This window comes from Electrona antarctica, assembly GCF_951216825.1.
Source record: "Electrona antarctica genome assembly, chromosome: 3".
Lineage (NCBI taxonomy): Eukaryota > Metazoa > Chordata > Actinopteri > Myctophiformes > Myctophidae > Electrona > Electrona antarctica.
The window spans coordinates 25,554,705-25,579,596 of record NC_136808.1 but is presented as its reverse complement, the minus strand read 5'-3'; the positions used below and the strand labels follow the sequence as shown (position 1 = coordinate 25,579,596).

Below are 24,892 nucleotides of genomic sequence, written 5' to 3'. Positions count from 1 at the left end.
TTTTTAGTAGGCTTTTTTTTAGTAGGGTGACTCGCTCACTAGCCATCTTAAATCAAAACCAACAGTGTGATTTGAAATTTGACTGAGGGACTGCCATTGGATTTCTTTTGCATTTTCGTTTTGTCATATGAAAGCAGGGAATCATAGCTTCAAATTGACATATTGGTTGTTCAGTTTGACCCACCATTTTTGGAGATATGGCTTATAGAGTAATGTCTTGCAGAAAACAGCGAATTGAGAAACAGGCTTGAAAGGTTCACTTATGTTTATGCATTTATTTCATATTTACAATTTCAGCTCTGGCATTTATTTCAGACATGCTCTAGTACAGCGGTGGGCAACTTTGACAATGGAGAGGGCCACTATATTTCAACACTCACTCCCTAGGGCCATATATTACGGTCGTCGCAAAAATAGCCGATCTACAAGCTCAAAACGCGTCGCGCTGCGACGCGTTTTGAGCTTGTAGATCGGCTATTTTTGCTACATTCGAATTGAAATCTTGAATTTTTGCTATTTTTTTAATCAGAATCCTGAAAATTAATATTTTTATGTCATTTCAAATGCCTTTAATTATACTTGTGTTGAAGCATTGAGCTACTAATTTAGACTGAAGTAATTAAAGCGGGTCATGTTTGCATATTGTGGAATTGTAATCAGCTGAAACCAATATTATATCAGAATTCTGACATTAACCTGAGGGCCGCATTAAGTGAAGGTGGGGGCCGCATGTGGCCCCCGGGCCGCCAGTTGCCCACCCCTGCTCTAGTATGTGAAGAGTCTGCCTGTGCCATTAACTCATTTTGGATTAAAAAAAACGTTTTTCTCCTCTGCTGGAGGTTGCACGATGGCAGGCTCTCAGTCAAATCTGGTCACATTTAAGCATTATCTAGATAATTGTTAATATTCAATTAATATGAACACCTGTCACACCCTTCACTGTTCAAAATGACTCCGACCCTGCCCTTTAGCTTCTTTCTTTTTGAGTGGTGTAAACCACTCCTACAACTGGCTTTTGTGTGCAGAAAAAATGAGCATGGTTGCTATGTTCAAAATAATTTCTGACGTAATTAAATCACACCCGGGTGAACTGGATGACCGTAGCAACCATGCTCATTTTCTCTGCACAAAAAAAGCCAGTTGTGAAATCACATCCAGGTGTGATTTCATTACGTCAGATCAGAGCTGATCAGGCTATATAATACCTTACCTTATAGTGGAGGAGTTAGTGGAGAAAATTAAGCTGTTAACTTCAAGTCATGCTACAGAGGTCCCCTTTGGTATGGAAGTACCTTAGGGTCATAGGAAAAGTTTTATCCAAAGAGACGAGTTGCTACACCCTTCATTTTGGAAATATTCACGTTTTTCAAAATGGCCGCCACCAATTACAGATATACAGCAGAACCAATATCTTTGCTTCTGTTAAAGCTATAATAATAAAATTGGTGTCAAAGTGTAATTTTTTGGGGTCAAGGATTCCAATTTTATAGGTTTCAAGGCAAACAATCCCAATCATTTTCTCGTTACCATGACAACAGGGTATCCTCAGTGATGTATCCTGAGGTCATCGGTGTTTCGGGTCTACCAACCTCATACCCCTCACTCAGGCGACCCAGCCGGGGTGATCAAGTCTCGACTTACGTCCCAGTAGCTACCCTCAATCAGTCCCACTAGGGCAAGACCAGGGCCACACAATCTGTTGGAACTACTCTAGAACTACTCTGCCAAGGCTGGGAGGTACGCTCCTGGCGCATGGAAGGACTAGGCTCTGTGGGTTGACTCCTGTCCAGGCCCCTCCTACGTCTCACCAGGCCCACTCCTGCTCTCACCAGGCCCAGGACCTGTGCATACACCAGAGTCCCAGCACCAGACACTTCATTCAGGAGTGGTGGGCAATGGTTCTGCAGACTCCACCCGAGCGGGAAGGTGGTGCTGCGGGCTCCGCTTGCTGCTTGAATGGCCCTCCTAAAGGCCTCACCGAGGTGACCACCGTCTCTCCGGTGGTCACCAGACTATACCTGGTTGTCACATAGCCTAGTCACTATAAATTAAATAATATAAATTATTAAATTATATACTCCTAAAATAATATTGGACTCAAAGTGTACATTTATGGGGTCAATTAATCAAATAGGTTTCCAGGTGGTAAAAAAAACTTCTTCATATGACTATTTACTCTGTGTGTCTGTCTGACTGTATATTTATCTTTCTGACTGCTATCACCTGAGAGTTACACCTGTTGTAAGAAGAACTTCTCACCCTATCTCTAAGAGAGAGGCCGGCACCGGCAACCTGTCTCATTTTGGCTGCTTACAGTATATCCGCGATCTTATTCTTTGGGTCATGACCCACACTTCATGACCATAGGTGAGAGTAGAAACGAAGATTGCTCGGTAGACAGAGAGCTTTGCCTTTTGGCTAAGATCTATTTTTGTCACAACAGAGCTGTACAGCGACTGCAATACCACTACTGCTGCTCCAATTATCTGGCTGATCTCCTGCTCTGTCCTCCCCTCACTCGTGAATAAGACTTAAACTCTTTCACCTAGGGCAAAGTATTGTTCCCTGCCCAGTATGCACAATTCAGCGGTTTCCTGGTCTCAGATTTGGAGATGCTGATCCTGATCCTAGCCACTGTGCACTCAACCAAAAAAGAATCCACTGAGAGTTGAAGGTCTCGGACAGATGGGTCCGGATAGGTGACAATGCGCAGCCCTGGTGGAAGCAAACCCCCACAGGAAACAAATCCAACTTACTGCCGAACACACGTGACAATGTTCTCGCTTTGGGTGTACAGAGATTGGATGGCCCTCAACAACAAATCCCTCAACCCATATTCCTGCAACCTGCATCTACAAAACACATGTAAACTGGATATGCCTACTCCCAGGCCTCCCCAGAAATCTCTGAAAGAGTGAAGAGCTGGTCAGTTGTTCTACGGCCAGGACAGAATCCACATTACTCCTCTTGAATCTGAGGTTCGACTATCGGCCGGACCCTCCTTATTATGGGCACTTGCTCAAGTTTAGCGGGCATATAGTTAATATACGGTAATATACAGGTGTGATGGTACAATTCGGGAGTTTACCGGAGTTTGTTGGAAAGTTTAACGGGAGTTTCTGGCAATATACACATCCATATTCCATGCTTTTTGTGCAGTGATGTCTCAACCAAGCCCCTCAACACCCAGAGCCTTTAGTATTTATCGATGGATCTCATCAATCCCTGGGGCTTTGCCACTGTGGAGTTGCTTAACTGGCTGCTGACCTTCAGGCCTGTCGGCACCTTGCAACTGCTGGAGTCCCCCGGGATAACATACCCCGATAGGAGTCCTTCAGTCGGACAGCTTCCCTGGCCACCAGGGTGTTCGAAGACCTTCTGACCACAGCTCACAGCCGCAGCAATACAAGCTTTGAACATTGCCCATTCCCATTCAACGGCCCCAACTTCCACATGCAGGGATGCCAGAGAAGTCCTGCCGGAGGTGCCTCCTCCCAACGTCTCCAGTTCACCCGCGCTAGATGCTTGGGTTTGCCAAGTCTGTCCAGACTTCACCCTCACCACCAGATGGTGATCGGTTGACAGTTCAGCCCATCTCTTCACCAGAGTGTCGAGAACATACTGCCTCAGGTCAGAGGCAAAATCGATCATCTTAGGCCATAGGCTGCTCTGGTACCAAGTACACTTATGAGCATATGTTCGAACATGGTGTTTGTTATGGTCTGTCCATGACTAGCACAGAAATCCAATAACAAGCCACCACTCGGGTTCAGATCAGGGAGATTGTTACTCCCAATCACACCACTCCCATTGATTGATTGATTGATTGACTAGGATTTGCAACCTCATTGTAATGACCCTAAAAATGTACACTTTGACAAGAACTGTACCATTATAGCTTTAATAGAAGCAAAGATCCATACCTTTGCTTCTGTTGTATACTTCAAATGGTGGTGGCCATTTTTAAACGCATATATTTTAGAAATGAAGAGTGATCTTATTTGTCTTTTTGGATAATTAATTTGTATTGCCCTGCTAAGGTACTTCCATACAAAAGTAAATAAATGTGTTAGGGGGAGGGGGTATGTTACCCTGTTAAAACGTATTTTTCTAATGAAATGTGCATATTTCACCCCTGTTGTCATGGTAATGAGAAAACTATTGGATTGTTTAGTCTTGAAACCTATTTAATTGGATTCCTTGACGCAGAAATGTACACTTTGACACTAATTTTATCACTAGAGCTCTTAAGCAAAGATATATATGTTGTATTGCTGTATATGGTGGCGGCCATTTTTAAAAACACACATTTCTGAAATGAAGAGTGATCTTATTTGTATCTTTGGATAATTTCTTTCATATTGCCCTAAGGTACTTCCATGATGAAATAGAAAACTAAATTAAAGTTTTATGGGGATGGGGAGGGGTGGAAAGTTACCCTGTTAAAACGTATTTTGAATTACATTTGCATATTTTACCCCTGTTGTCATGGTAACGAGAAAAGGATTGTTTTTTTGTGCCTTGAAACCTATAGAATTGGATTACTTGGCCCCAAAATTTTACACTTTGACACCAATATTATTATCATGGCTCTAACGGAAGCAAAGATATGGGCTATGCTGTATTGTTGTATATGGTGGCGGCCATTTTTAAAAATGCATATATTTCAGAAATGAAGAGTGATGTTATTTGTCTCTTTGGATAATTTCTTTCCTATTGCCCTAAGGTGCTTCCATGCCAAAGGGAAAACTAAATTAAAGTTTTAGGGGATCAGGGGTTGGAAAGTTACCCTGTTAAAACATATTTTTTTTTTTTGAATGAAATTTGCAAATTTTAACCCTGTTGTCATGGTAACGAGAAAATGATGGGATTTTTTGTCTTGAAATCTATTTCATTGGATTCCTTGACCCTAAAAATGGACACTTTGACACCGATATTATTATTATAGCTCTAACAGAGGCAAAGATATGTGGTCTGGTCTAATAGTGGTTCATTGTCGGTGGCCATTTTGAAAAACGTGAATATTTCCGAAATGAAGGGTGTAGCAACTCGTCTCTTTGGATAAAACTTTTCCTATGACCCTAAGGTACTTCCATACCAAAGGGGACCTCTGTAGCATGACTTGAAGTTAAAAGTGTCTTAACTCCTCCACTATTATATAATACCTCACATCGGACAAAAACTCCAGCTGAATCAACTTCATGGTCACAAATCATCACATCAGAAGACGTCAGACATTACGTCAGACCACAGCTGATCATGCTATATAAAACCTTACACCACTCAGTTCACACGGGTGTGATTTTTTAAATCACAGCTTGGGCTTGACTAAATTAGGCAGAATATAATTTCCACCAGGGATATAAAAACACCACATATAAAAACAAAATAGTGTAAATCGATTTTCAAAAACACATAAAATGGTGGATCTACAAGCTCACAATGCATCGTGATGCGTTTTGAGTACTACATGCATACATACTACAGCTATTCTGGCAATTGTTGCACGACACCGTTGCACGACAAAATATAAAATGGTTCTCCTTAAGTGGTTAATCACACTAATGAGTTAGACCATTATACAAAATTATTCGATTAATCAAAAAAAAGTGAACGCACTGAATAATTCCTAAGATAATCGATAGCTCCCAGCCCTAATTTCCACCATGTGACCACAACTCACATGCATACCAATACATGTACTAAACAAACCAAAAAAGAGCTAACTAAAAAGAGCAACGATGTAATATAACAATGTAACACGTTTCGCATCCCAAAGGTTTAAAAGACAAAGACAAATTAACCATTCTCCTTGCTCCCCCGTTCTCTAAGCATGTATAATGGCTGTTATAATACCAGCAATTAAACAAAAGCTTTTTTGTTTTGCTTAATGATGTCTACTGTATGAGATTGTTCACCTCCAGCTGCCACCGCTGCCCCGACTACAGGCACGGCCCATTTCTCAGCCTGTACATTGTGCTACCTCAGCTCCCAGAGCAGACGGGTGAACTATGACCTCTACCGCAAGAGTGTGGTTGTAGTACAAATGTGTTTCCTCATTAAAAGCAGCTTACAGGGGCTTTTTTTTGTTTTTTTTGGCAATGTTCTGAATCAAAAGGAGCAGTTCTTTTGTGTCACCTAAACTAGCAGTCATTTTTCATCTTTAGGCCCACGAGGGAAAATGCCTGGACCGATAGTCATCCATCTAGGTGGAAAACTGTGATGAGGAAGAGTGGAGGCAGTTCTCCCATGTTTTCTTAGTGGCCAATGGGCATTTCTTTCTAAAGAAACATAATATTAATGTGGCTCTCATTAAAACTCATTGACTGTGCAACAGCACCATCTAGTGGTGGCTCAGACCACCAAGGTTTTAGCCCTATGCATATGCGGCCCCTTTAAAAAGGACAACTTTGTTTTTTTTCAACCAAGGTTCATGTTTTAGGTTGTTAGAGAAAGTAAATTATGTTTTATTTAAAAAAAATAATCATTTGCATTTGTATTATTTACTATAGTCCTACTAGACCCCAGGACATTACATCTGGCCACAAAAGATCATGGGAACTACTGGTGTGAAGGAGGCGGTAACAGAATTAGCCTACAACACACAGTATGGGAGCCCCCCAGTAACTCTACCTTCACACCAGTAGATCCCATGATCTTTTGTGGCCAGTAGAACTATTGTAAATAATAAAAGAAAATCGCCATAAAATGTTGTAAAGAAATACATATTTAGCCCCATGTTCGAATGCCCCCGCCCCCCTGTTAAAAATTGCTAAAACGAAAGAAAGCAGTAAATGAAGAAATATCATCTTTTACTTTCTCTAATAACAACCTAAAACATGAACCTTGGTTGAAAAAAAACTAAAGTTGTCCTTTAACGCAGGGGTTCCCAACCTTTATATTGTCACGGACCGGCTGACAGTTCACAGTTTAAAGACAGTTGACTGGCCCTTAAATAGGCTACCCACTGCTATAGGCCTATTATTGTTATATATCATTGACCTAAATGGCGTTATATTATCAACAATGATAGTATGATTTATTTTTAAAGGGTTAGGCTTATGTCTTTTTCATAAATTGCTTTGGACATGTGGAAAACTTAGTTAAACATGCAGAGTGACACATTAGGCATTAGGCCACTACTTTACCTGGATAACATCATCTTTTGGTTTTGACATGAAATATATAATCCTGTAACGTCACCGTGTAGCGTTTGGTTTCATTAGCGCGATCGTGACAAAATATCCTACAGCTGCTGCTGCCCGCAGAGCATACATGATGAGCGGTAAAGATACCAAGGATTGGACAGTGCTACGCAACATGGAAGTAACACTGACTCGAAGCCGTTTATAAATCAGTCAGTGAACGGACGAGTCAACCTTTCACCGCCGTTTGGTGTGTCGTCGTCCCCATCGTCCGTCCGCCCCCCGCCGCACAATCAGAAGCGTTTTCAAAGAGATGAGTAGGATACAAAAAAAGCCTGAAAGGCAAGCATTTGCATTCCAATGGGTGATTGAGTGTCGCGCTCTACACTCAACGGCCATCAGGTCTGGTGTTTGTCCTCTCTCTTTTCTCAGTGTTTTCAAATGGATTTTTATACGACGGGAAAACTTGGTATTCCCCTCTCACGTACCAGTGGCACGTGTCCCGCGGACCGGTGGTTGGGAACCTCTGCTTTAACGAGTCTACAAATGTCTTCTAAATCCTGAACGTTTTCTGAAAATTCTACGTTTCCATGTCAGTGGTTCTCAAACATTTTCATGTCAAGCACCCCCAAAAATATATCTAATTGGCCGCCGACCCCCATCTGAAAATATGTTGTTTCAGGGATTCCCCAGAAGCAAAGATTTGAGTTAAAACGTTCTCAAAGATTTGCGCCACATTTTCACGATTTTTCAAGAATAGCAGATCTACAAGCTCGTAGATCTGCTATTTTTCAATAGATAAAGCATAACATAATGCTTAAAACACCATCAGGGGTTCCCGCCCAGAATGGGTTAAACAACTGCTATAAATCCGTGCAAACATACGTTCTACATGGCAATCATGGCCATCTGAAGTTCTACAAGATTTCACAACACTTCAATTCAGTCACAGGATAATAATTATGTGTACTAACTACACGTACATACCTGATATTATTCTTGAGTATTTTCAAACAGGTCTGGCACTTGAACGTCGTATTGGTTTTCTGAGTCTGCTGCTTTTGGGGGTCTCCCTCGTATCGGCCATAATAGAAGTCCGACACCAGCATGATGCGCTTGTTGCTGTTTGCAGGGTCCTCAGCAGTGGCGGTGCAAATCTAAGACACAAAACATGTTTCACAAACGTTAATCCTCTGTCTGATATCATCTGAATTAATAAACCTACAAAAAGAACAACTTCATTCATAGACAGGATTGATTACCTAGGTTCAAATGGTTGACTTACAATAGCCCCAGAAAGATATATATTAATCCACAACACAATGTGGAAAAAAGATAAGATTTTGGCCAACATTAATCAAAGTCACAAAATGGTATGATAAATGCACAGGATTGTGTTTTCAGCACTGGTGGTGCAGGTCTGCAGGAAACACATGAACAGAATTTAAAAAAAATCACACCTGTGTGAAGTAAGTGGTGCGCCCCGATAAGGCCTGTATTACAGCCAATGAGAGCACACTGCTCACAGCACTGCTGTCTATCTGTCTGTCTGTCGACTGTATAGATGACCAGATTAGATATATATACCTATATATATATATATATATATATATATAACCTTCATTCCGTCGGTAAATCCCTGTGTCGTACATATTGGTAGCCTATATTAGCCCAATATTGCCGTTACTCATTTCACTTGAATAATGTTGATAACACCGTATCGGAATCAACAGTGCAGAGCAAACCTTGTGCGCTGTGTGTGTGTGTGGAGAGAGAGTTATTTAATATTTAATGAAACTCAAGATTATAACGTCCTGTCTCGCTATAGCGCTATCACAAACATGTCGCCCTGTGTGTAGCCTGCATGGCTATTCCTGTGTGTGGCACGCAGAGAGAGCGAGAGCGAGAGCGAGAGCGAGAGAGATGCACCCTGTGTAGGTCTCACGCTTGTATCACGGCATCTTGCACGTGCATGTCAAAATTAATTGGAATAAAAAACAAAATTATGTAGCCACTGCCTATATGTATCGGGTCTGGATCGCATCTTGGTGAACTCTTGCAGTGTGTGATCCCTGGTCGGCGATCAATCGTTTAGTGTGAAAGCAACAAAGATATAATGACAGCCGATTTAAAAAAAAAAAAGACTCCTGCAGTGTGAAATACATAACGATCTGATGACTCGCCGACAACTTTAAAACTACTACAGTGTGTAGGTGCCATTAGGCTGTGAAACAGTTACACTTGGTTGTGAAAACCAACCAAAACGCTATTTACGTGCTCAGACCCAGTCAGCCAGGGACCCAGCCAGGGACAGACCCAGGCAGCCAGGGACAGACCCAGGCAGCCAGGGACAGACCCAGGCAACCAGGGACAGACCCAGCCAGCCAGGGACAGACCCAGCCAGCCAGGGACAGACCCAGGCAACCAGGGACAGACCCAGGCAACCAGGGACAGACCCAGCCAGCCAGGGACAGACCCAGCCAGCCAGGGACAGACCCAGCCAGCCAGGGACAGAGTACAGACCCAGCCAGCCAGCCAGGGACAGACCCAGGCAGCCACTAGCCAGGGACAGACCCAGGCAGCCAGCCAGAGACAGACCCAGCCAGGGACAGACCCAGGCAGCCAGGGACAGACCCAGGCAGCCAGCCAGGGACAGACCCAGGCAGCCAGCCAGGGACAGACCCAGCCAGCCAGCCAGCCAGGGACAGACCCAGGCAGCCAGGGACAGACCCAGGCAGCCAGGGACAGACCCAGGCAGGCAGCCAGGGACAGACCCAGCCAGCCAGCCAGGGACAGACCCAGGCAGGCAGCCAGGGACAGACCCAGCCAGCCAGCCAGGGACAGACCCAGGCAGGCAGCCAGGGACAGACCCAGCCAGCCAGCCAGGGACAGACCCAGCCAGGCAGCCAGGGACAGACCCAGCCAGCCAGCCAGGGACAGACCCAGCCAGCCAGGGACAGACCCAGGCAGCCAGGGACAGACCCAGACCCAGGCAGCCAGGGACAGACCCAGCCAGCCAGCCAGGGACAGACCCAGCCAGCCAGGGACAGACCCAGGCAGCCAGGGACAGACCCAGGCAGCCAGGGACAGACCCAGCCAGCCAGGGACAGACCCAGCCAGCCAGCCAGGGACAGACCCAGCCAGCCAGGGACAGACCCAGCCAGCCAGGGACAGACCCAGGCAGCCAGGGACAGACCCAGCCAGCCAGCCAGGGACAGACCCAGCCAGCCAGGGACAGACCCAGCCAGCCAGCCAGGGACAGACCCAGCCAGCCAGCCAGGGACAGACCCAGCCAGCCAGCCAGGGACAGACCCAGCCAGCCAGCCAGGGACAGACCCAGCCAGCCAGCCAGGGACAGACCCAGCCAGCCAGCCAGGGACAGACCCAGCCAGCCAGCCAGGGACAGACCCAGCCAGCCAGGGACAGACCCAGGCAGCCAGGGACAGACCCAGGCAGCCAGGGACAGACCCAGCCAGCCAGGGACAGACCCAGCCAGCCAGGGACAGACCCAGCCAGCCAGGGACAGACCCAGCCAGCCAGAGACAGACCCAGCCAGCCAGAGACAGACCCAGCCAGCCAGAGACAGACCCGGGCAGCCAGGGACAGACCCAGCCAGCCAGAGACAGACCCAGGCAGCCAGAGACAGACCCAGGCAGCCAGGGACAGACCTGGGCAGCCAGGGACAGACCCGGGCAGCCAGACACACAAAGCTCCGTAATGTTAAGTGGTTGCACCACTTAAAAAAATAAATCACCACACATAGAATGCAAATAAATAGTGAATAACAGTGTATCGACGGGAAAATATATATTTCACTTCCCGTGCCGATGTATTGGTACGGCATCATTTTCTCACTCAAACTGCTATCATTTAGGTTTGGGGTCTGAGGTTATCAGCACCATAATAATAGCGGGCCCTCACCTGCAATATTACAACAACACGGTAACAAATTATTTAGATTCTGGGGATACAGTACACTTTAAAAAACTATAGCTGCTAGTATTGACATTTCTGTTTGTATCCCTTTTAATTCACAATGCTTGCCAATACACTAGAGACCAGCACACACAGATTATTGGTCATTCTGTTTTTAAAATGATTGGTATCATACAAGGCCAATATTGCCTTTTATATGCAGGAATGCGCATCTCTGGCACAGCAACCACTTTTATTATCCACATTATTTTAATTCATCAATATTTTACAGGAAAAAAAGGTTGCCAAAAAGAGGGGCTGCTCCTTCCGCCTCCTACTGTAATAGGAGCAACGCTGTAAAAAGCATACTGAAATACGAAAACCTCTAGGAAGACAAACGTAAGGTTTCCTAAAAGGTTTTCACTCACCTTCATGTGATATTTCAATTGGTCCCGTTGATGGAACTCCATGTTGCATCTCGGGCAGCTTCCACCACCCTCCACTAGGTCGACCACACTGATCGCCGCTACGGAAAGTCAATAGGCGGTGTCACCATCAACATGCAACCACAACACTGCAAAGATTACAACAATGACGTCTCCTACATCAGTGGTTCTCAAACTGTTACATGGGACCACTAGTTGTCTTATAGAATACATTAGGCCACAGACCCCCATGACTCTTGAGAATGTACAAATGACACTACAGGTCCATTAGTACACTCAGGCCCCTTTTCCACCGGTTGGTTCCCAATGGGAACAGGTTCAGTTCTTTGTGGTTCTTAGTCCATGAGCCAGAGCTCCAAAATTGGAACATTAATTATGAATTGAGTGGGCAAAACCATACGTATATTAGATTGTTATCACAATGAAACTTCCCCAATTGAGTACTTACACGAAGACAATGATTTATTGTATTACAAATAAAAAAATATGCAAATGAGGCATTATGTAGGAAAATATGCAAAATAATTGAAAATATGAAAAAGCTACTACTGTGGAAGGGTTATCATGTATTAATTTACTTGTATTGATCCTATACACAATTTAATATAGGTCTAGTTTTTCCCACCAATTTTGGAGCTCTGGCTCATGGACTAAGAACCAAAAAGTACTGAACCGGTTCCCATTGGGAACCAACCGGTGGAAAGGGGGTCTCAGCGTTACAGATCTGTAAGGGTCCGCTCCATTTGCAGTGATGTAAATAGGGTGCGTTTTGCGTCCCAAAACGCACTTTATAGTTATGGGACGCAATAAACCAACAGGCTCTGCATCCTGTGGACGCAACTTTATCCTGGCTGCACTGAAGACTATGGCACTCTCTCGGTCACACACTGTTCTACGTGGAAGTCTAGCACTCTTTCGGTCACACACAGACACACTGTTCTACGTGGAAGTCTAGCACTCTTTCGGTCACACACAGGCTGCAACATCGGGTCTCATCACAACCCAATGCGCGACCCGTGAAGTCGGGGGGAAAAATAATAAAAGAGAGAAAAGAAAAAGACGGAGTGACAAATCGTTAGCAACAAGCTATGCTAACAGACTGGTGGTGGTGGTGGTGTTGGCTATTAGCTTGTTGCTGCTGATTCAACGCACTGATTGAACTTCACTTCATGTCCGCCTGTAACGTGAACGAATCCTGACACCAGCGCTGCAAAAACAGACACATCTACAAGCTCTCAACGCGCTGCAAACGGCGCTACAGAGATGGGCGCATCTGCGGGTTCTCAACGCGTTTGTTTTTGCAGCGCTGGTGTCAGGGTTCGTTCACGTTGATCTACAAGCTCTCAACACGTTGTAAACGGCGCTGCAGAGACAGGCGCATCTGCAGGTTCTCAACGCGCCGCGCGTTGAGAGCTTGTGAATCTGTCTTTTTTGCAGCTGCCATTCTTCCCTGTAGACAGGGACTCAAGTGACTTCTAAGTTCCACTTTTCCAAATAAATTATTTTACATCCACAATGGCAAACCTATTTGCATTTTGGCTAAGTACAATAATTGCAACTGCAACTTTTGGTTGGTATATTAAGCTACGTTAAATCCACTGTTGCCCACTATTAGTATTTCTTACTGAGTTGTGCTTGCTAATACTACTAGCCTACATAAAAATATATACTGTATAGGCCTATTTGATATTTTTATATATATTTTTTTTTATAAAAAATGTTTTATTATTATTTTTGAGTGGTGCAACCACTCCCTTACGGAGCTATGTGTGTGTCTGGGTATGAGCACAAAAATAGCATGGTTGTTTTTCACCATCTGTGCGCAATCTAACGCACACACGCACGTATTAACTGTATATATGATGCTTTCGGGGGGTGCCAATACATTACAGTGACAGTACAGTACTAGAGGGTACAGTAGACTACTGTAGAGAGACTGCCACACGGTAACTGTCATTTCTCAACCGTTTCGGACGCGGCACGGCACGCCGGAACCGGCCCGGCCCCCTGGGCGCATTCCTGGGGGTCTGGAACTCCCCCCCCCCCCCCACGAACCCCCTCACGGAGTTGCACCACTCACTTCACACAGGTGTGATTTTTTTGGGGACTCATAAGAATTTTTTGGGACTCATTTGAATGACCACCTGTGCATCCCGGGACCCATTACATTGAAAACCTATTTACATCACTGCATTTGGTTTTGCTACTTTCGGTGCGCACCGCCTGGCGACATGGTGGCGCACAACCAGACTGGAGCTGATGCATAAATGGCCTAAAAGATCATCTACAAATGAACGTGTGGCGATGCGAAGCAATGTAACATTATAGACCTGTTCCCTCATGCATCTCCAATTGAAATGATGCAACAAAAAAAAAGGTATTTCTTAAGAGGCATGAACATTACTACACGCCTGTTGTGCATTTAGTTAAACAGCTGATTCATTGGTTCATTGTGAAACTGTATACTATCATAATTTATGTTAAATGTAACGTACCCGAATCCACTTTTGTCCTTTTTACTAGGCTTTCGCTTTGCTGCGTCACAAATTTCCGTTTGGCTGCCGTTTGATCTGTGAAAATAAAATCCATGTATACATTTTTTAGCAGTTTGACCAGGTACATTTAAATTATTCAATAAATTACTCTTCATGTGACCACCGCGCTCTGACTTTAGGTGCGTTACCCGTTCAAAACATATCAAATAAATAACGGTATGGGTCGCACACACCAAGACTGTAGTTCAAAATATTTATTTCATTTTTGAACAGGGACACACGTTTCGGCTATCCAGCCCATCAGTGTTTCCACACTGATGGGCTGGATAACCAAAACGTTTGTACTAATGGAGTCAGCAGTGTTTCCACACTGATGAAGGCTGGATAGCCGAAACGTTTGTCCCTGTTCAAAAATGAAATAAATATTTTGAACTGATGTCTTGGTGTGTGCGACCCAATTATTCATTCAACAAATCTTATCTAAGCATACCAAGTCATACCAATTCTGTTGGTCTCCATCTTAATGGGTGCAGACACTGCAGAGAAGGTCTGCACAGGCTGCATCATGGTGGGCTGATTGGGTTTGGCCAGTTGAGATGCCGTTGAATACGCGGCAGGGCTCTGAACGTTGGACAAGGTCACTATGTTGTTGTTGATTTGTTGCACCTGAGGCCTGTGGACAACTCCAGGTAACACACTGGCCTGACTCATGGGCTGCAGAAGTTGCGGTTGGCTCGCTGAAAGACAAGTGCAAAATGTCTTCTAAATCCTAAGTTTTCTGAAAAACCTATGTTTCTGTCAGTGGTGCTCAACCTTTTTCATGTCAAGGACCCCCAGAATTATCTGTATTTGGCCACCGAACTCTGAAAGAATATATATATATATATATATATATATATATATATATATATATATATATATATATATATTCAAAGATTTGCGCCACATTTTCACGATTTTTCAAAAATAGCAGACCTACAAGTTCATAGCGCAGAACTCGGTGCCGCGCTGAGCTTGTAGATCTGCAATTCTTCATAACATAATGCTTAAAACACCAAAAGGGGTTCCCGCCCAAAATGGGTTAAACCATATATACACACACAAAAAAGATTCAACTTGTAGTGGAGTACGGTGGGTGGTTTGGATACTTTCACCAGTATGGGGTGTCGATCAGAACACGGACACAGGACTTGAAATCACAGCATGCTTTACTGGTAACACAAGGTACATGGGCATAACATTGGATGTGTGTGTGGTCTAAAACAGAAGATAATAATAATAATATCAATATACAGTTTACAAGTAGAGACAGGAATAACATTCAACATCAATATGCAATCATCATAAACATAAATCACAGTTTGGCTTAAAGAACTACCAACTGACATTAAATGCACAGAGCATTGGCTAATAATGCACACGACTAATGGAGGCTAGGAATTAACATGGCTCACAAACATTCCTCCTAATACAACTAAAGTATAAATTCACCTGTCTGTAAACATCTAACTCAAAGTACAAGGAAACTTACATATGTGCATTTACGCACACACATTGGAAGGACTGTAGTGATCTTGAACGGTGGAAAGGAGGAAAAGTCCTGGTGAAGTGGAGAGTCTCTGCTTGGAATGACTGTCTGTGTGAGTGAGTGAGTGAGTGGCTGGAGAGTGACTGAGTGGGGAGTTTGGAGACTGCTCTAATCAAGATACAGGTGTGGGGGCTTTAGCAGGTGTATGGAATTCCCCTAATCAAGCCTAGGCTGGGGTTGCCATGGGGAGCAATTGGCTCAGTACTTTTCCACTGCCAGAGCCTTTTCTACACAACTATAATAGCTGATCTACAAGCTTACAAGGCTTGCCCGGATATGCCCCGGAATATGGACCCTAGCTTTAATGTGGTTAACCAGTAATGAAATTAAACTATACCACAGACAGTAAACAACTGTTTAATATACTGCAATCAAAGTTTCACCAATGGATACATACATTTCCATTTTTTTCCCCCTTTTTTTACCTGGAAAAATTGTGAATGTTGTCCCAGGGGGGTATTGTTTGCCAAGGGCGGTGATCAGCTCTCTATTGGTCGACATACTTGACAAATCGGAAGGGGTCACGATAAAGCCCTAAGAAACAGAAAGAAATCTGGATGAGATTTTTAATGTAGGATTCTTCCGACAACTTTCAAAGTTTCCCTGAGATTGAGCCCTGCTAAATTAGTCTTCATCCAATGATATACAAACAATGCATTTACATTTCATACAACATCTCTGTATCACCAAAGCCAGGGTCTATTTTCTACAGTATTCGTCAAAGTGGCCTCAACAACACCAGTCAAGTGGTTATCAGTGTTTCCCCCGCCTATATGCATTTAACTGTGGCAGCACACTACGGCTTGCTTTGGGTCGAGACCGCTTCATTTTTATGAAAATTATAATCTATGTTTTGATATGTGAGCTTGTGCAGTATAGGTGTGCGACACCGTCGCGCAACGGAGTATGAATTGGGCTGAGTTATCATGCTCTGCTGTGTCTCTCCTGTGAAACGGCCTCCTAGGGTAACAGCTTTCTATGAGTCACAAAGGTTTCAGTAACGTAGTAGGACTAGGCTACACCGTGCACCATGTCTGTTGGCTCAGTGGAATTTGTTTTGTTCTTACAGCTACACCGTAGGCATAACATACTGTAGCTGCTACAGTGGGTTATGGCTTTTCTAAGATGATTTGCAGACGTTCACAAAGATGGATCAAGACTATCATAGATGAATTTGATCGATTATGACATTTGCATATCTATGAAACTTGAAAGTAAAAGTCGGACTCGATAAAATACATCTATGATAGTGATCCAAGGCTAACAAAGATGCATGGACGCATCGACAGTGAGTAACTTAACTTTAAAAATTTATGTGCAAGAGAGGATCTCACGAAGCCATGGTCAAAGCGTCATCCTAGGTAATTCCAATTCAAAGCGCATGCTTTTGGCATTGTAGTATATTTGTTTCAGCTCTTTCCAACGGCAGTGATTTTGCCAATTAGTTTCAAGAAAGACTGTGCATTTTGATCGATTATACGATTGGGTCTAAATATGGTTTTGATAACATCAAGACTTGAGCTCAATTTTGGCTATTAGAGAAAAGGCATCCATGACCATTTGAACATTCACAATATCATCATCAATGTAAGATGGGCATATTAGTGTGCATGTAAAACAGAGCCCACCCCACTCAGTTCTCTGAACATCTCCACTCAAATAAATGATGGGGGAACTGACAATACACGACTAGCAATAGGCCTATCTCACAGCATTTCCCCGCCCCCTTTTGGAGCTAATGATGTTGTTTTTTCTGCGGTCCATACTTCTATGTTAAAAGAGGTATTTTCACAAGCCACAAACTACCGTTTTGTAAAGGTAAGGTTTATTCTACTTATTTGAGTTGTTATACCATTGTGTTGTCTTCATATTATTATCGGTCTTTGACATTTTAACATTAGGAAATGTACTTAGATTCTCCAGAGAAAAAAAGTGTAAATGCCTAATGTTAAATGACACCACTAGCTACCGGAAGGGGGCGTGGAAAGGGGGCTGTGAGATAGGCCTATTAGACAACAGTAAACATTTTGTGCTCATCGGATATGTGCCAATTGAGTTGGAAGTCATTACAAAAGCAACAACATACCTGGTTATTGACCATAACAGGTTGCGGTCGAGTTATTGCTGTCATAGCTGGGGTACTAACGGGTGCACTCTTCACTCCTTTGCCAGGCATATACACAGGGTCAGGTGGAGTCCTCTTTACTGAACCCCTAGCGGGGCGACCCCGGACAGGAGCAATGGGCGCCAACCCTGGTTTTCCTGCCAGCTTTCCTTTAACAGGTGCAGTCTTATTATTCCTTTGGTTATTGGCTGAAAACACAAATGTTCAAACAATATTGCTGTTAGGGCTGGGCAATAATACTGATATGAGAACTAGATATCATCTGGGATTTTGAATATCATGATGGTATTAGTCTTTTCCTGGTTTTAATCAGTTAAAGCCCCATAAAGACTTGCATGATTATTATTGTTTTTGTAGACGTTCGTGAATAGCACATTTACAAGCTCACTAGCATGCTGCAACGCATGTAAGCTTGGCTATTTTAGCTAGTTTTGCACATTAATAAAAAATCACATTATATAAATAAGAGATAGATATATTTGGTTTTGTCCATATCGCCCAGCCCAACATAACATTTTGTAGACAAACACATTGTGGAAGTCTTGCATGGCAATTGCAATCATTCATTTCACTAAATGTCATAACTTGCATTGTTGTACGTTTGTGTGTAATAAAACATCCTGGGCAACTGTACGGTGACATACTGAGTTCTCCGATGAAGATGGGCTCATCATCATCATCATCATCCACCAAGGTGACTTCTGGGATTTGTTGTTGTTGCTGCCATGGCTCCAGCTCCTCCTCCTCACATTCCATAAACAGTTCAGACATGATGAAACCTGGAAAAGCATGACAAACATACATGATCCACCTATCACACAAATATTTGGCTGTAGTAACTCTGAGGACCCCCTAGGGGTCCCGGAGCCCCTGTTGAAGACCCCTGCTCTATATACATTGCATTTATCTCTTTATACCGCATCATAGCAGCAATAAAGATGAGTGTAATTGTAACATCATGTATGGCACCATCGCACAGGGAACCCAAAGCCTTTAAAGGCCCTGTCGGCAGGAACCACAAATCACTCTGTGTGGAGTCATATTGGTTCCTGCACACTGCTCAGTGCTGGAACCATAGCAAGACTGCCACACACAAAACCACGTTATCACACCCGCACACGCAAACACTCAAAGTGCATGGATTAACCCATTTAGACCTGAGGACGATTCTACAAATGCCTTCTAAATACTGACAGTTTTCCGAAAAACCCATGTTTCTATGTTAGTGGTTCTCAAACATTTTCATGTCAAGGACAGCCAGAATTATCTGTATTTGGCCGCTGACCCAGGAACCCACACAGAAGCAAAGATTTGAGTTAAAAACTTTGAACTCTGAAAGAATATATATTGAAAGATTTGCGCCACATTTTCACGATTTTTCAAAAATAGCAGACCTACAAGCTCTTAGCTATGAGCTTGTAGATCTAAAGCTTGTAGATCTAAAGTATAACATAATGCTTGAAACACCAAAAGGGGTTCCTGCCCAAAATGGGTTAAAGCAAAAATATATATCCCAACGGAAAACTTTCATCAGGCCAGGTACACAATCTGTGATTTGTTAACCCATTTAGACCTGAGCTCGATTCTACAAAATGTCTTCTAAATCATGACAGTTTTCTGAAAATCCCATGTTTCTATATCAGTCGTTCTCAAACATTTTCATGTCAAGCACCCCAAAATGTATATGTAATTGGCCGCCGACCCCATCTGAAAATATGGCGTTCCAGGCACCCCCCAGAAGCAAAGATTTGAGTTCGCTCTGAAAGAATATATATTCAAAGATTTGCGAGACATTTTCACGATTTTTAAAAAAAATAAGAGATCTACAAGCTTGTCGCGCGGCACTAGATCTTCTATTTTTCAATAGCTAAAGTATAACATAATGCTTAAAACACAAAGGGGTTCCCGTTCAGAATGGGTTAAAATACGGTGCGATATACCGGTCTGTAAAATTATGTTTAGGTATTATTATTCAGTCTTCCTGCTATTCAACAAACAGCCACACAGCTGAGGAAATTGCAGTGTCAGGCTCTGTCTATTTTTATAACACAGTTCTTATGAATTTCCCATTTCATTTCGGGTATATGATCCGGTCGGGAGTAGGGTTGGGATTCGTTAGGATTTTAATGGTTCCGGATCCTTCCCGGATCCCTCTTAACGGTTCCGGTTCCTAACGGTTCCCTTAACGGATCCTAATATTATTTTTTCCCCTTTTTTTCTGACATAGATTATGCTGATATTATAACTAACCTAACCAAGTACATAATAAACACACATTCATTAATTCAATTATTGAAAATACACTTTACAATTATGAGGTGGCAGTGTGGCACTATTATTTAAACTTCACCACCACCACCACCAGCTAGACACCACAACAATATCATTGTTGCAATTTGTACTGTATATTGCAATTTGTACTGTATATTAAATATAGCCTACAGTACACATTGCAATAATGATATTGTTGTGGTGACAAATGTTGTCTTTAATGTTCAGATTAATTTAATATGAAGGACCCCTTACCCTAATGGAAACAAGCCATAGTGCTTTCTTGGATTATAAAATCGTTTTAGCAGACCTTGTATTGAACTGTAGGCTACGTTCCTGTGCTTTTTTCTGCAAACTGTTCATAAAGTAATCAATCTATGGAGGTATGCACCTAAACGCTGGGCTCTCAACAGCCACGCGATTAATTTAGAACCAAATCAAAAGCAGTTGAGTTGCTTATAAGTGCAGACAAATTGATTTGGCTCTATACTATAGTTAACGTGATTCATAAAATATCAGACAGAAAGACGTCGAGTCATTGGCGTTCTAAATTAACACCATTAACAACAGTTGTACAATACGCCGCGGCCTAATGAAAAGCTCTGTAGACGACAGTAGTTTTTATTTTCTATTACGTTACTAGCCTGGGGAAAGTGAACGAGCCTTGCATCATCCTCGTCCCCCGCCGGCTAGCTGTGGTGGAGTTGCGGGGAGAGCGGGCACGGCTTTCCGCATGGCTCACACACGCGATGTGCCTAGATTATTCTCGTGAGTTGTGGACTCGTGTAGGCATATTGATTTTGAGATGTTTCCTCAATGTGGACGTGGTGCAAAACTGCAACTGGTACAAGTTGCAACAATCTTTGCAGCCAGGGAACTATAGAATCGCATTTATTGCACTTGCGTGCTCAGCCTCAGAGTCATTTCCCTCTCTGTTAACCACACTTTGGAGATCTCTTCGACATACTGTCCCAGTCGCTCCGCGGCGGTCGCTGAATGCACAGAATAGTGGGCGTATCCTCCCCGACCCCACTAACTCACTCATGTAGGTTGGGTGACGTCACCCCAGTAACTTGGCTCTGCTTGCATGCATGCACAGACACAGCGGAGCTAAATGACGACTGATGAGATCCGTTTGGGGAACCGTTAATAAAAAACGATGGAACCGGCTCCGGATCCGCAATGTCGGAACCGGGTCTGAAATGGACCCGGTTCCGAATCCCAACCCTAGTCGGGAGCGGATGATATCGTTACATCATGTTGTAGTATTGTTTTGTAGTCGACAGGCAGGAACAATCAAACAGAACGTCCTTTTCCCGCTGATTTCAACAACCCCACAAACATTCAACCAGGGGAATAGCGCCTTCTAGCGGCAGTGACTGGCAGGGGGATAATGCATAGTGTCTTTTTAAGTAAAGAAAAAAAGATCCGAGCACCTAATGAATTGCATATTCCTTTACAGAAGAATGCACAGAAAATCGATGATCTAGTCCGTTTTAGACATTTTTTTTTATTATAAAAGTTATATTAACCTTAACAGTTCCACGACAGAATCATATAATGTATACATACATTTCTGGTAGAATGTCACATAATGTTTAAAGGCCTGTTTTACACTGATTGATTGCATAACAGATTTCAGTGCATGGTTTGTAGAATATGAAAAGATAATCATGTTTGCAAACACATCCTTCCCAAACTGTTATGATCACATGGATCACGTGGTGGTCATATCATGTTGACTGAGGGGCAATCAACTTGACATGATTGATTGAAGTATTTATTAACAGTTTGCAGAATTGCAGTACATTTCAAGCACAACTCCATACAAAAAACTGTTAACTGTGGGACAACACCAATAAAGCATTACACTTGTTTACAACAGGGTCCACCCTTTTCAATTCATCAGAAGAGATTTCTCTTTGTGTGGTTTCGCTTTCGTGTCATTATTATTATTATTATTATTATATGTCTATGTGAAAGAAGTCAACAACACGAGTTGATTGGTTGAACATTGTATTCAGTTTGTTGTGGTTTCGCTTTCGTGTCATTATTAGTATTATTTCTATGTGAAGGAAAGTCGTCTATGATGAATTCCTGTTCTGTTCTTTGTCTATATAGAAGTGTCTATTTGTACATCTCTAAATGTTTTGATGAATTGAACATGTGGACCCTGTTGTAAACAAGTGTAATGCTTAATTGGGTCGTCCACTCACAGTTAACAGCCTTTGTATTGAGTTTGTGCTTGAAATGTACTGTAATTATTCTGCAAACTGTTAATACATTTTTCAATCAAAAAAAAGTCGAGTTGATTGATTGAACATTGTATTCACAGTTTGTAGGAGTCAGAGTGCGGGTACAAACTAAAGCACAGGTCAATACAAAATGATGCAACGAGGATCATAAAACAAAACCCAGAAAAAGCAGACTTGTTTACATGAGGGGTCCTCCGTTTTCAGAGTTCATCGTTTTTATGATATATTCATGTTCTGTTCTTTGGCTATAAAGAAGTGTCTATTTGTACGTCTCTAAATGTTTTGATGAATTGAATAAGGTGGACCCTCTTGTAAACAAGTGTAATGCTTTATTGGGTCGTCCACTCAGTTAACATTCTTTGTATTGAGTTGTGCTTGAAATGTACTGTAATTCTGCAAACTGTTAATAACTATTTCAATCAATCAGAACATTCCATTCTAATGTTCATAGATACACACAATAAGCCATAAAGGTTGCATAACATAACATCTGGGGCGGTGTACGATGGAATGATCACACATTGTATTACAGCTAAAGGGGTGCGTTAGCCTCTGGTCCATACTAGCCTTCAGACTCTAGTAGGGGTGCGTGTGGTGTGGCGCGCCAAAAACAGCCGATCTCCAAGCTCACAACGCGTCGCGATGCGACGCGGTGTGAGCTTGTAGATCGGCTATTTCCGGACGAGCAGCACTATATAATTCAAGGCTAAGGTTAGCCGTTAGCTAGCGCAGTGCCACGGCAATGCTAGCGTCCATGCTTAATATAGAACGTTTCCTCATAACGCTGCATTAAATACAGCCGAATTCACACGTTTGTGCACCAAAAAAAAGCTAATTTCTGTCGACATCCTCACACTTTTGTAAACATAAGCAAACGCCAAAAGGAACAAGCATAGTCCTAATAATTATAGGCTAACGTTAGCATTAGCAACACCTTTCGAAGCTATGTCTACTAGCATTATGTGGGGCAATGGTGGCTGCTGGGTGGGTAGGGTAGAATGCGTCTTATTGTGTCTCTAGTCCGTATCTCTCTCTCCATCCTCCAGACAAAGGAATGGCGTTCTAATTTCTAAACCTGATAACGTTCAGCTTACCTCGATCATAGCCCGGCGACCCGGCGGCGCGAGGTACGACTCAATGCCGAGCGAATAACGTTCCTTTAGCCGCCGCCAAAAGACAAACGCATAGGATTCAAGGATTGTGGTGTATTTTTTTTGACCCACCAGGCTGAGGCTAGACTCTCGGTTGGCCAAGAGAAGTATCCTAGTAGGAAGGGGAAAAAAGAAAAAAACTCCAGACCCGGCGGGCGGGGAGGAGTTAGGGGAGGAGGCGGAAGTAGACGCTTTCTCGCGGAACCAATCACAGTGAGGAAAAATTAATCCCATTCGTTTTTATACAGTAGGCGGGCTTTAGACCAGATCTGAGGATAGCCCAGTGAATAAAATCACACCCGTGTGAACTGAGTGGTGCAACTCCCCTCCCCTCCCCCCCTCTCTCTCTCTCTCTCTCTCTCATTAGCTAACCTCGCCTCACCAGGCTTTCCACCACCTCGGAGGAAAGCCTGGTCTCTGTTTCATTTCGGTATAGAGCGTCGCAGTCCCGCCTCCTACCCTGGACCAGGAAATGAAACCCAATGCATTATTCTCATAGACATTTCTTAAAGTATTTATTTAAAGACGGTTACGCCGCGGACAAAGCCAACTCGAGTCGTGACAACTCATGACAACACAAACAATATTTTGGACCAAACAAATAATTACAAAGAAGAAAAACAACAAAAAAAGTGTTGTAACCTGCCGTTTTTTTCTTCTTTCTAATTATTTGTTTGGTCCAAAATATTGTTTGTGTTGTCATGAGTTGTCACGACTCGAGTTGGCTTTGTCCGCGGCGTAACCGTCTTTAAATAAATACTTTAAGAAATGTCTATGAGAATAATGCATTGGGTTTCATTTCCTGGTCCAGGGTAGGAGGCGGGACTGCGACGCTCTATATCCGTTCGGGAGCGGATGATATCGTTACGTCATGTTGTAGTATTGTTTTATAGTCTAGTCGACAGGCAGGAACAACAAACACGAAACCGGAAGAATAACAATAAAAGCTCTCGTAGTCTGCAGCTTTTATTGAGAAAAAATGGTTTGAGGGAAAAGGAAGTTCGGGTTTGTTGTTCCTGCCTGTCGACTACAAAACAATACTACAACATGACGTAACGATATCATCCGCTCCCGCCCGGATCATATACCGAAATGAAATGGTGCCCAGGCTACTCATTAGCAAGCAACAGTGCAGCACTATCTCTCTCTCTGTTTCTGGCACAACAGCGCCACTTTTGCCCCTACTGGTACTCATAGTCACACACATAGGTTAACACATGTCACATAGGTTAACACGGACATTGCTGTTCCTTGGAGTGGTTACACCACTCAAAAACTATAGGCCACTGTGGTTCCCAAACATTTCCATGTCGTCAAGGACCCCCAAATTGACACTCATTTAGCCTGCGGACCCCCATTTGAAGAGATATGCCAGGGACCCCCATAAGAGAAGATTTGTTACAGCTCTAGCAGTGATTCTCAACCCGTTTAATTTCAAGAACCCAAGTTTGACATGCATTTCTAGGCTAGTAAAGGACCTCCTATTTAATGGTATTTCTAT

The 24,892-nt window shown here is 43.1% G+C and overlaps 1 protein-coding gene across 2 annotated transcripts in view; it reads right to left on the bottom strand.

Moving 5' to 3' along the window:
• znf280d (zinc finger protein 280D) overlaps positions 1-23,492 on the bottom strand; it is a 30,240-nt gene extending 6,748 nt beyond the window's left edge. Inside the window, exons 1-8 of one of the 2 annotated variants that reach the window (XM_079497718.1) lie at positions 23,335-23,492; positions 18,359-18,493; positions 17,676-17,902; positions 16,015-16,123; positions 14,502-14,738; positions 14,002-14,076; positions 11,489-11,586; positions 8,133-8,302 (exon numbers count right to left, since the gene is read on the bottom strand). In XM_079497718.1, the coding sequence (XP_079353844.1) occupies positions 8,133-8,302; positions 11,489-11,586; positions 14,002-14,076; positions 14,502-14,738; positions 16,015-16,123; positions 17,676-17,902; positions 18,359-18,485 (1,043 nt within the window). In that variant the 5' untranslated portion in view covers positions 18,486-18,493; positions 23,335-23,492. Of the gene's footprint in view, positions 1-8,132; positions 8,303-11,488; positions 11,587-14,001; positions 14,077-14,501; positions 14,739-15,532; positions 15,697-16,014; positions 16,124-17,675; positions 17,903-18,358; positions 18,494-23,334 lie in introns of those variants that run through there. The other variant, XM_079497719.1, reaches the window with a different exon arrangement.
• Between the last annotated feature and the right edge of the window lie 1,400 nt (positions 23,493-24,892).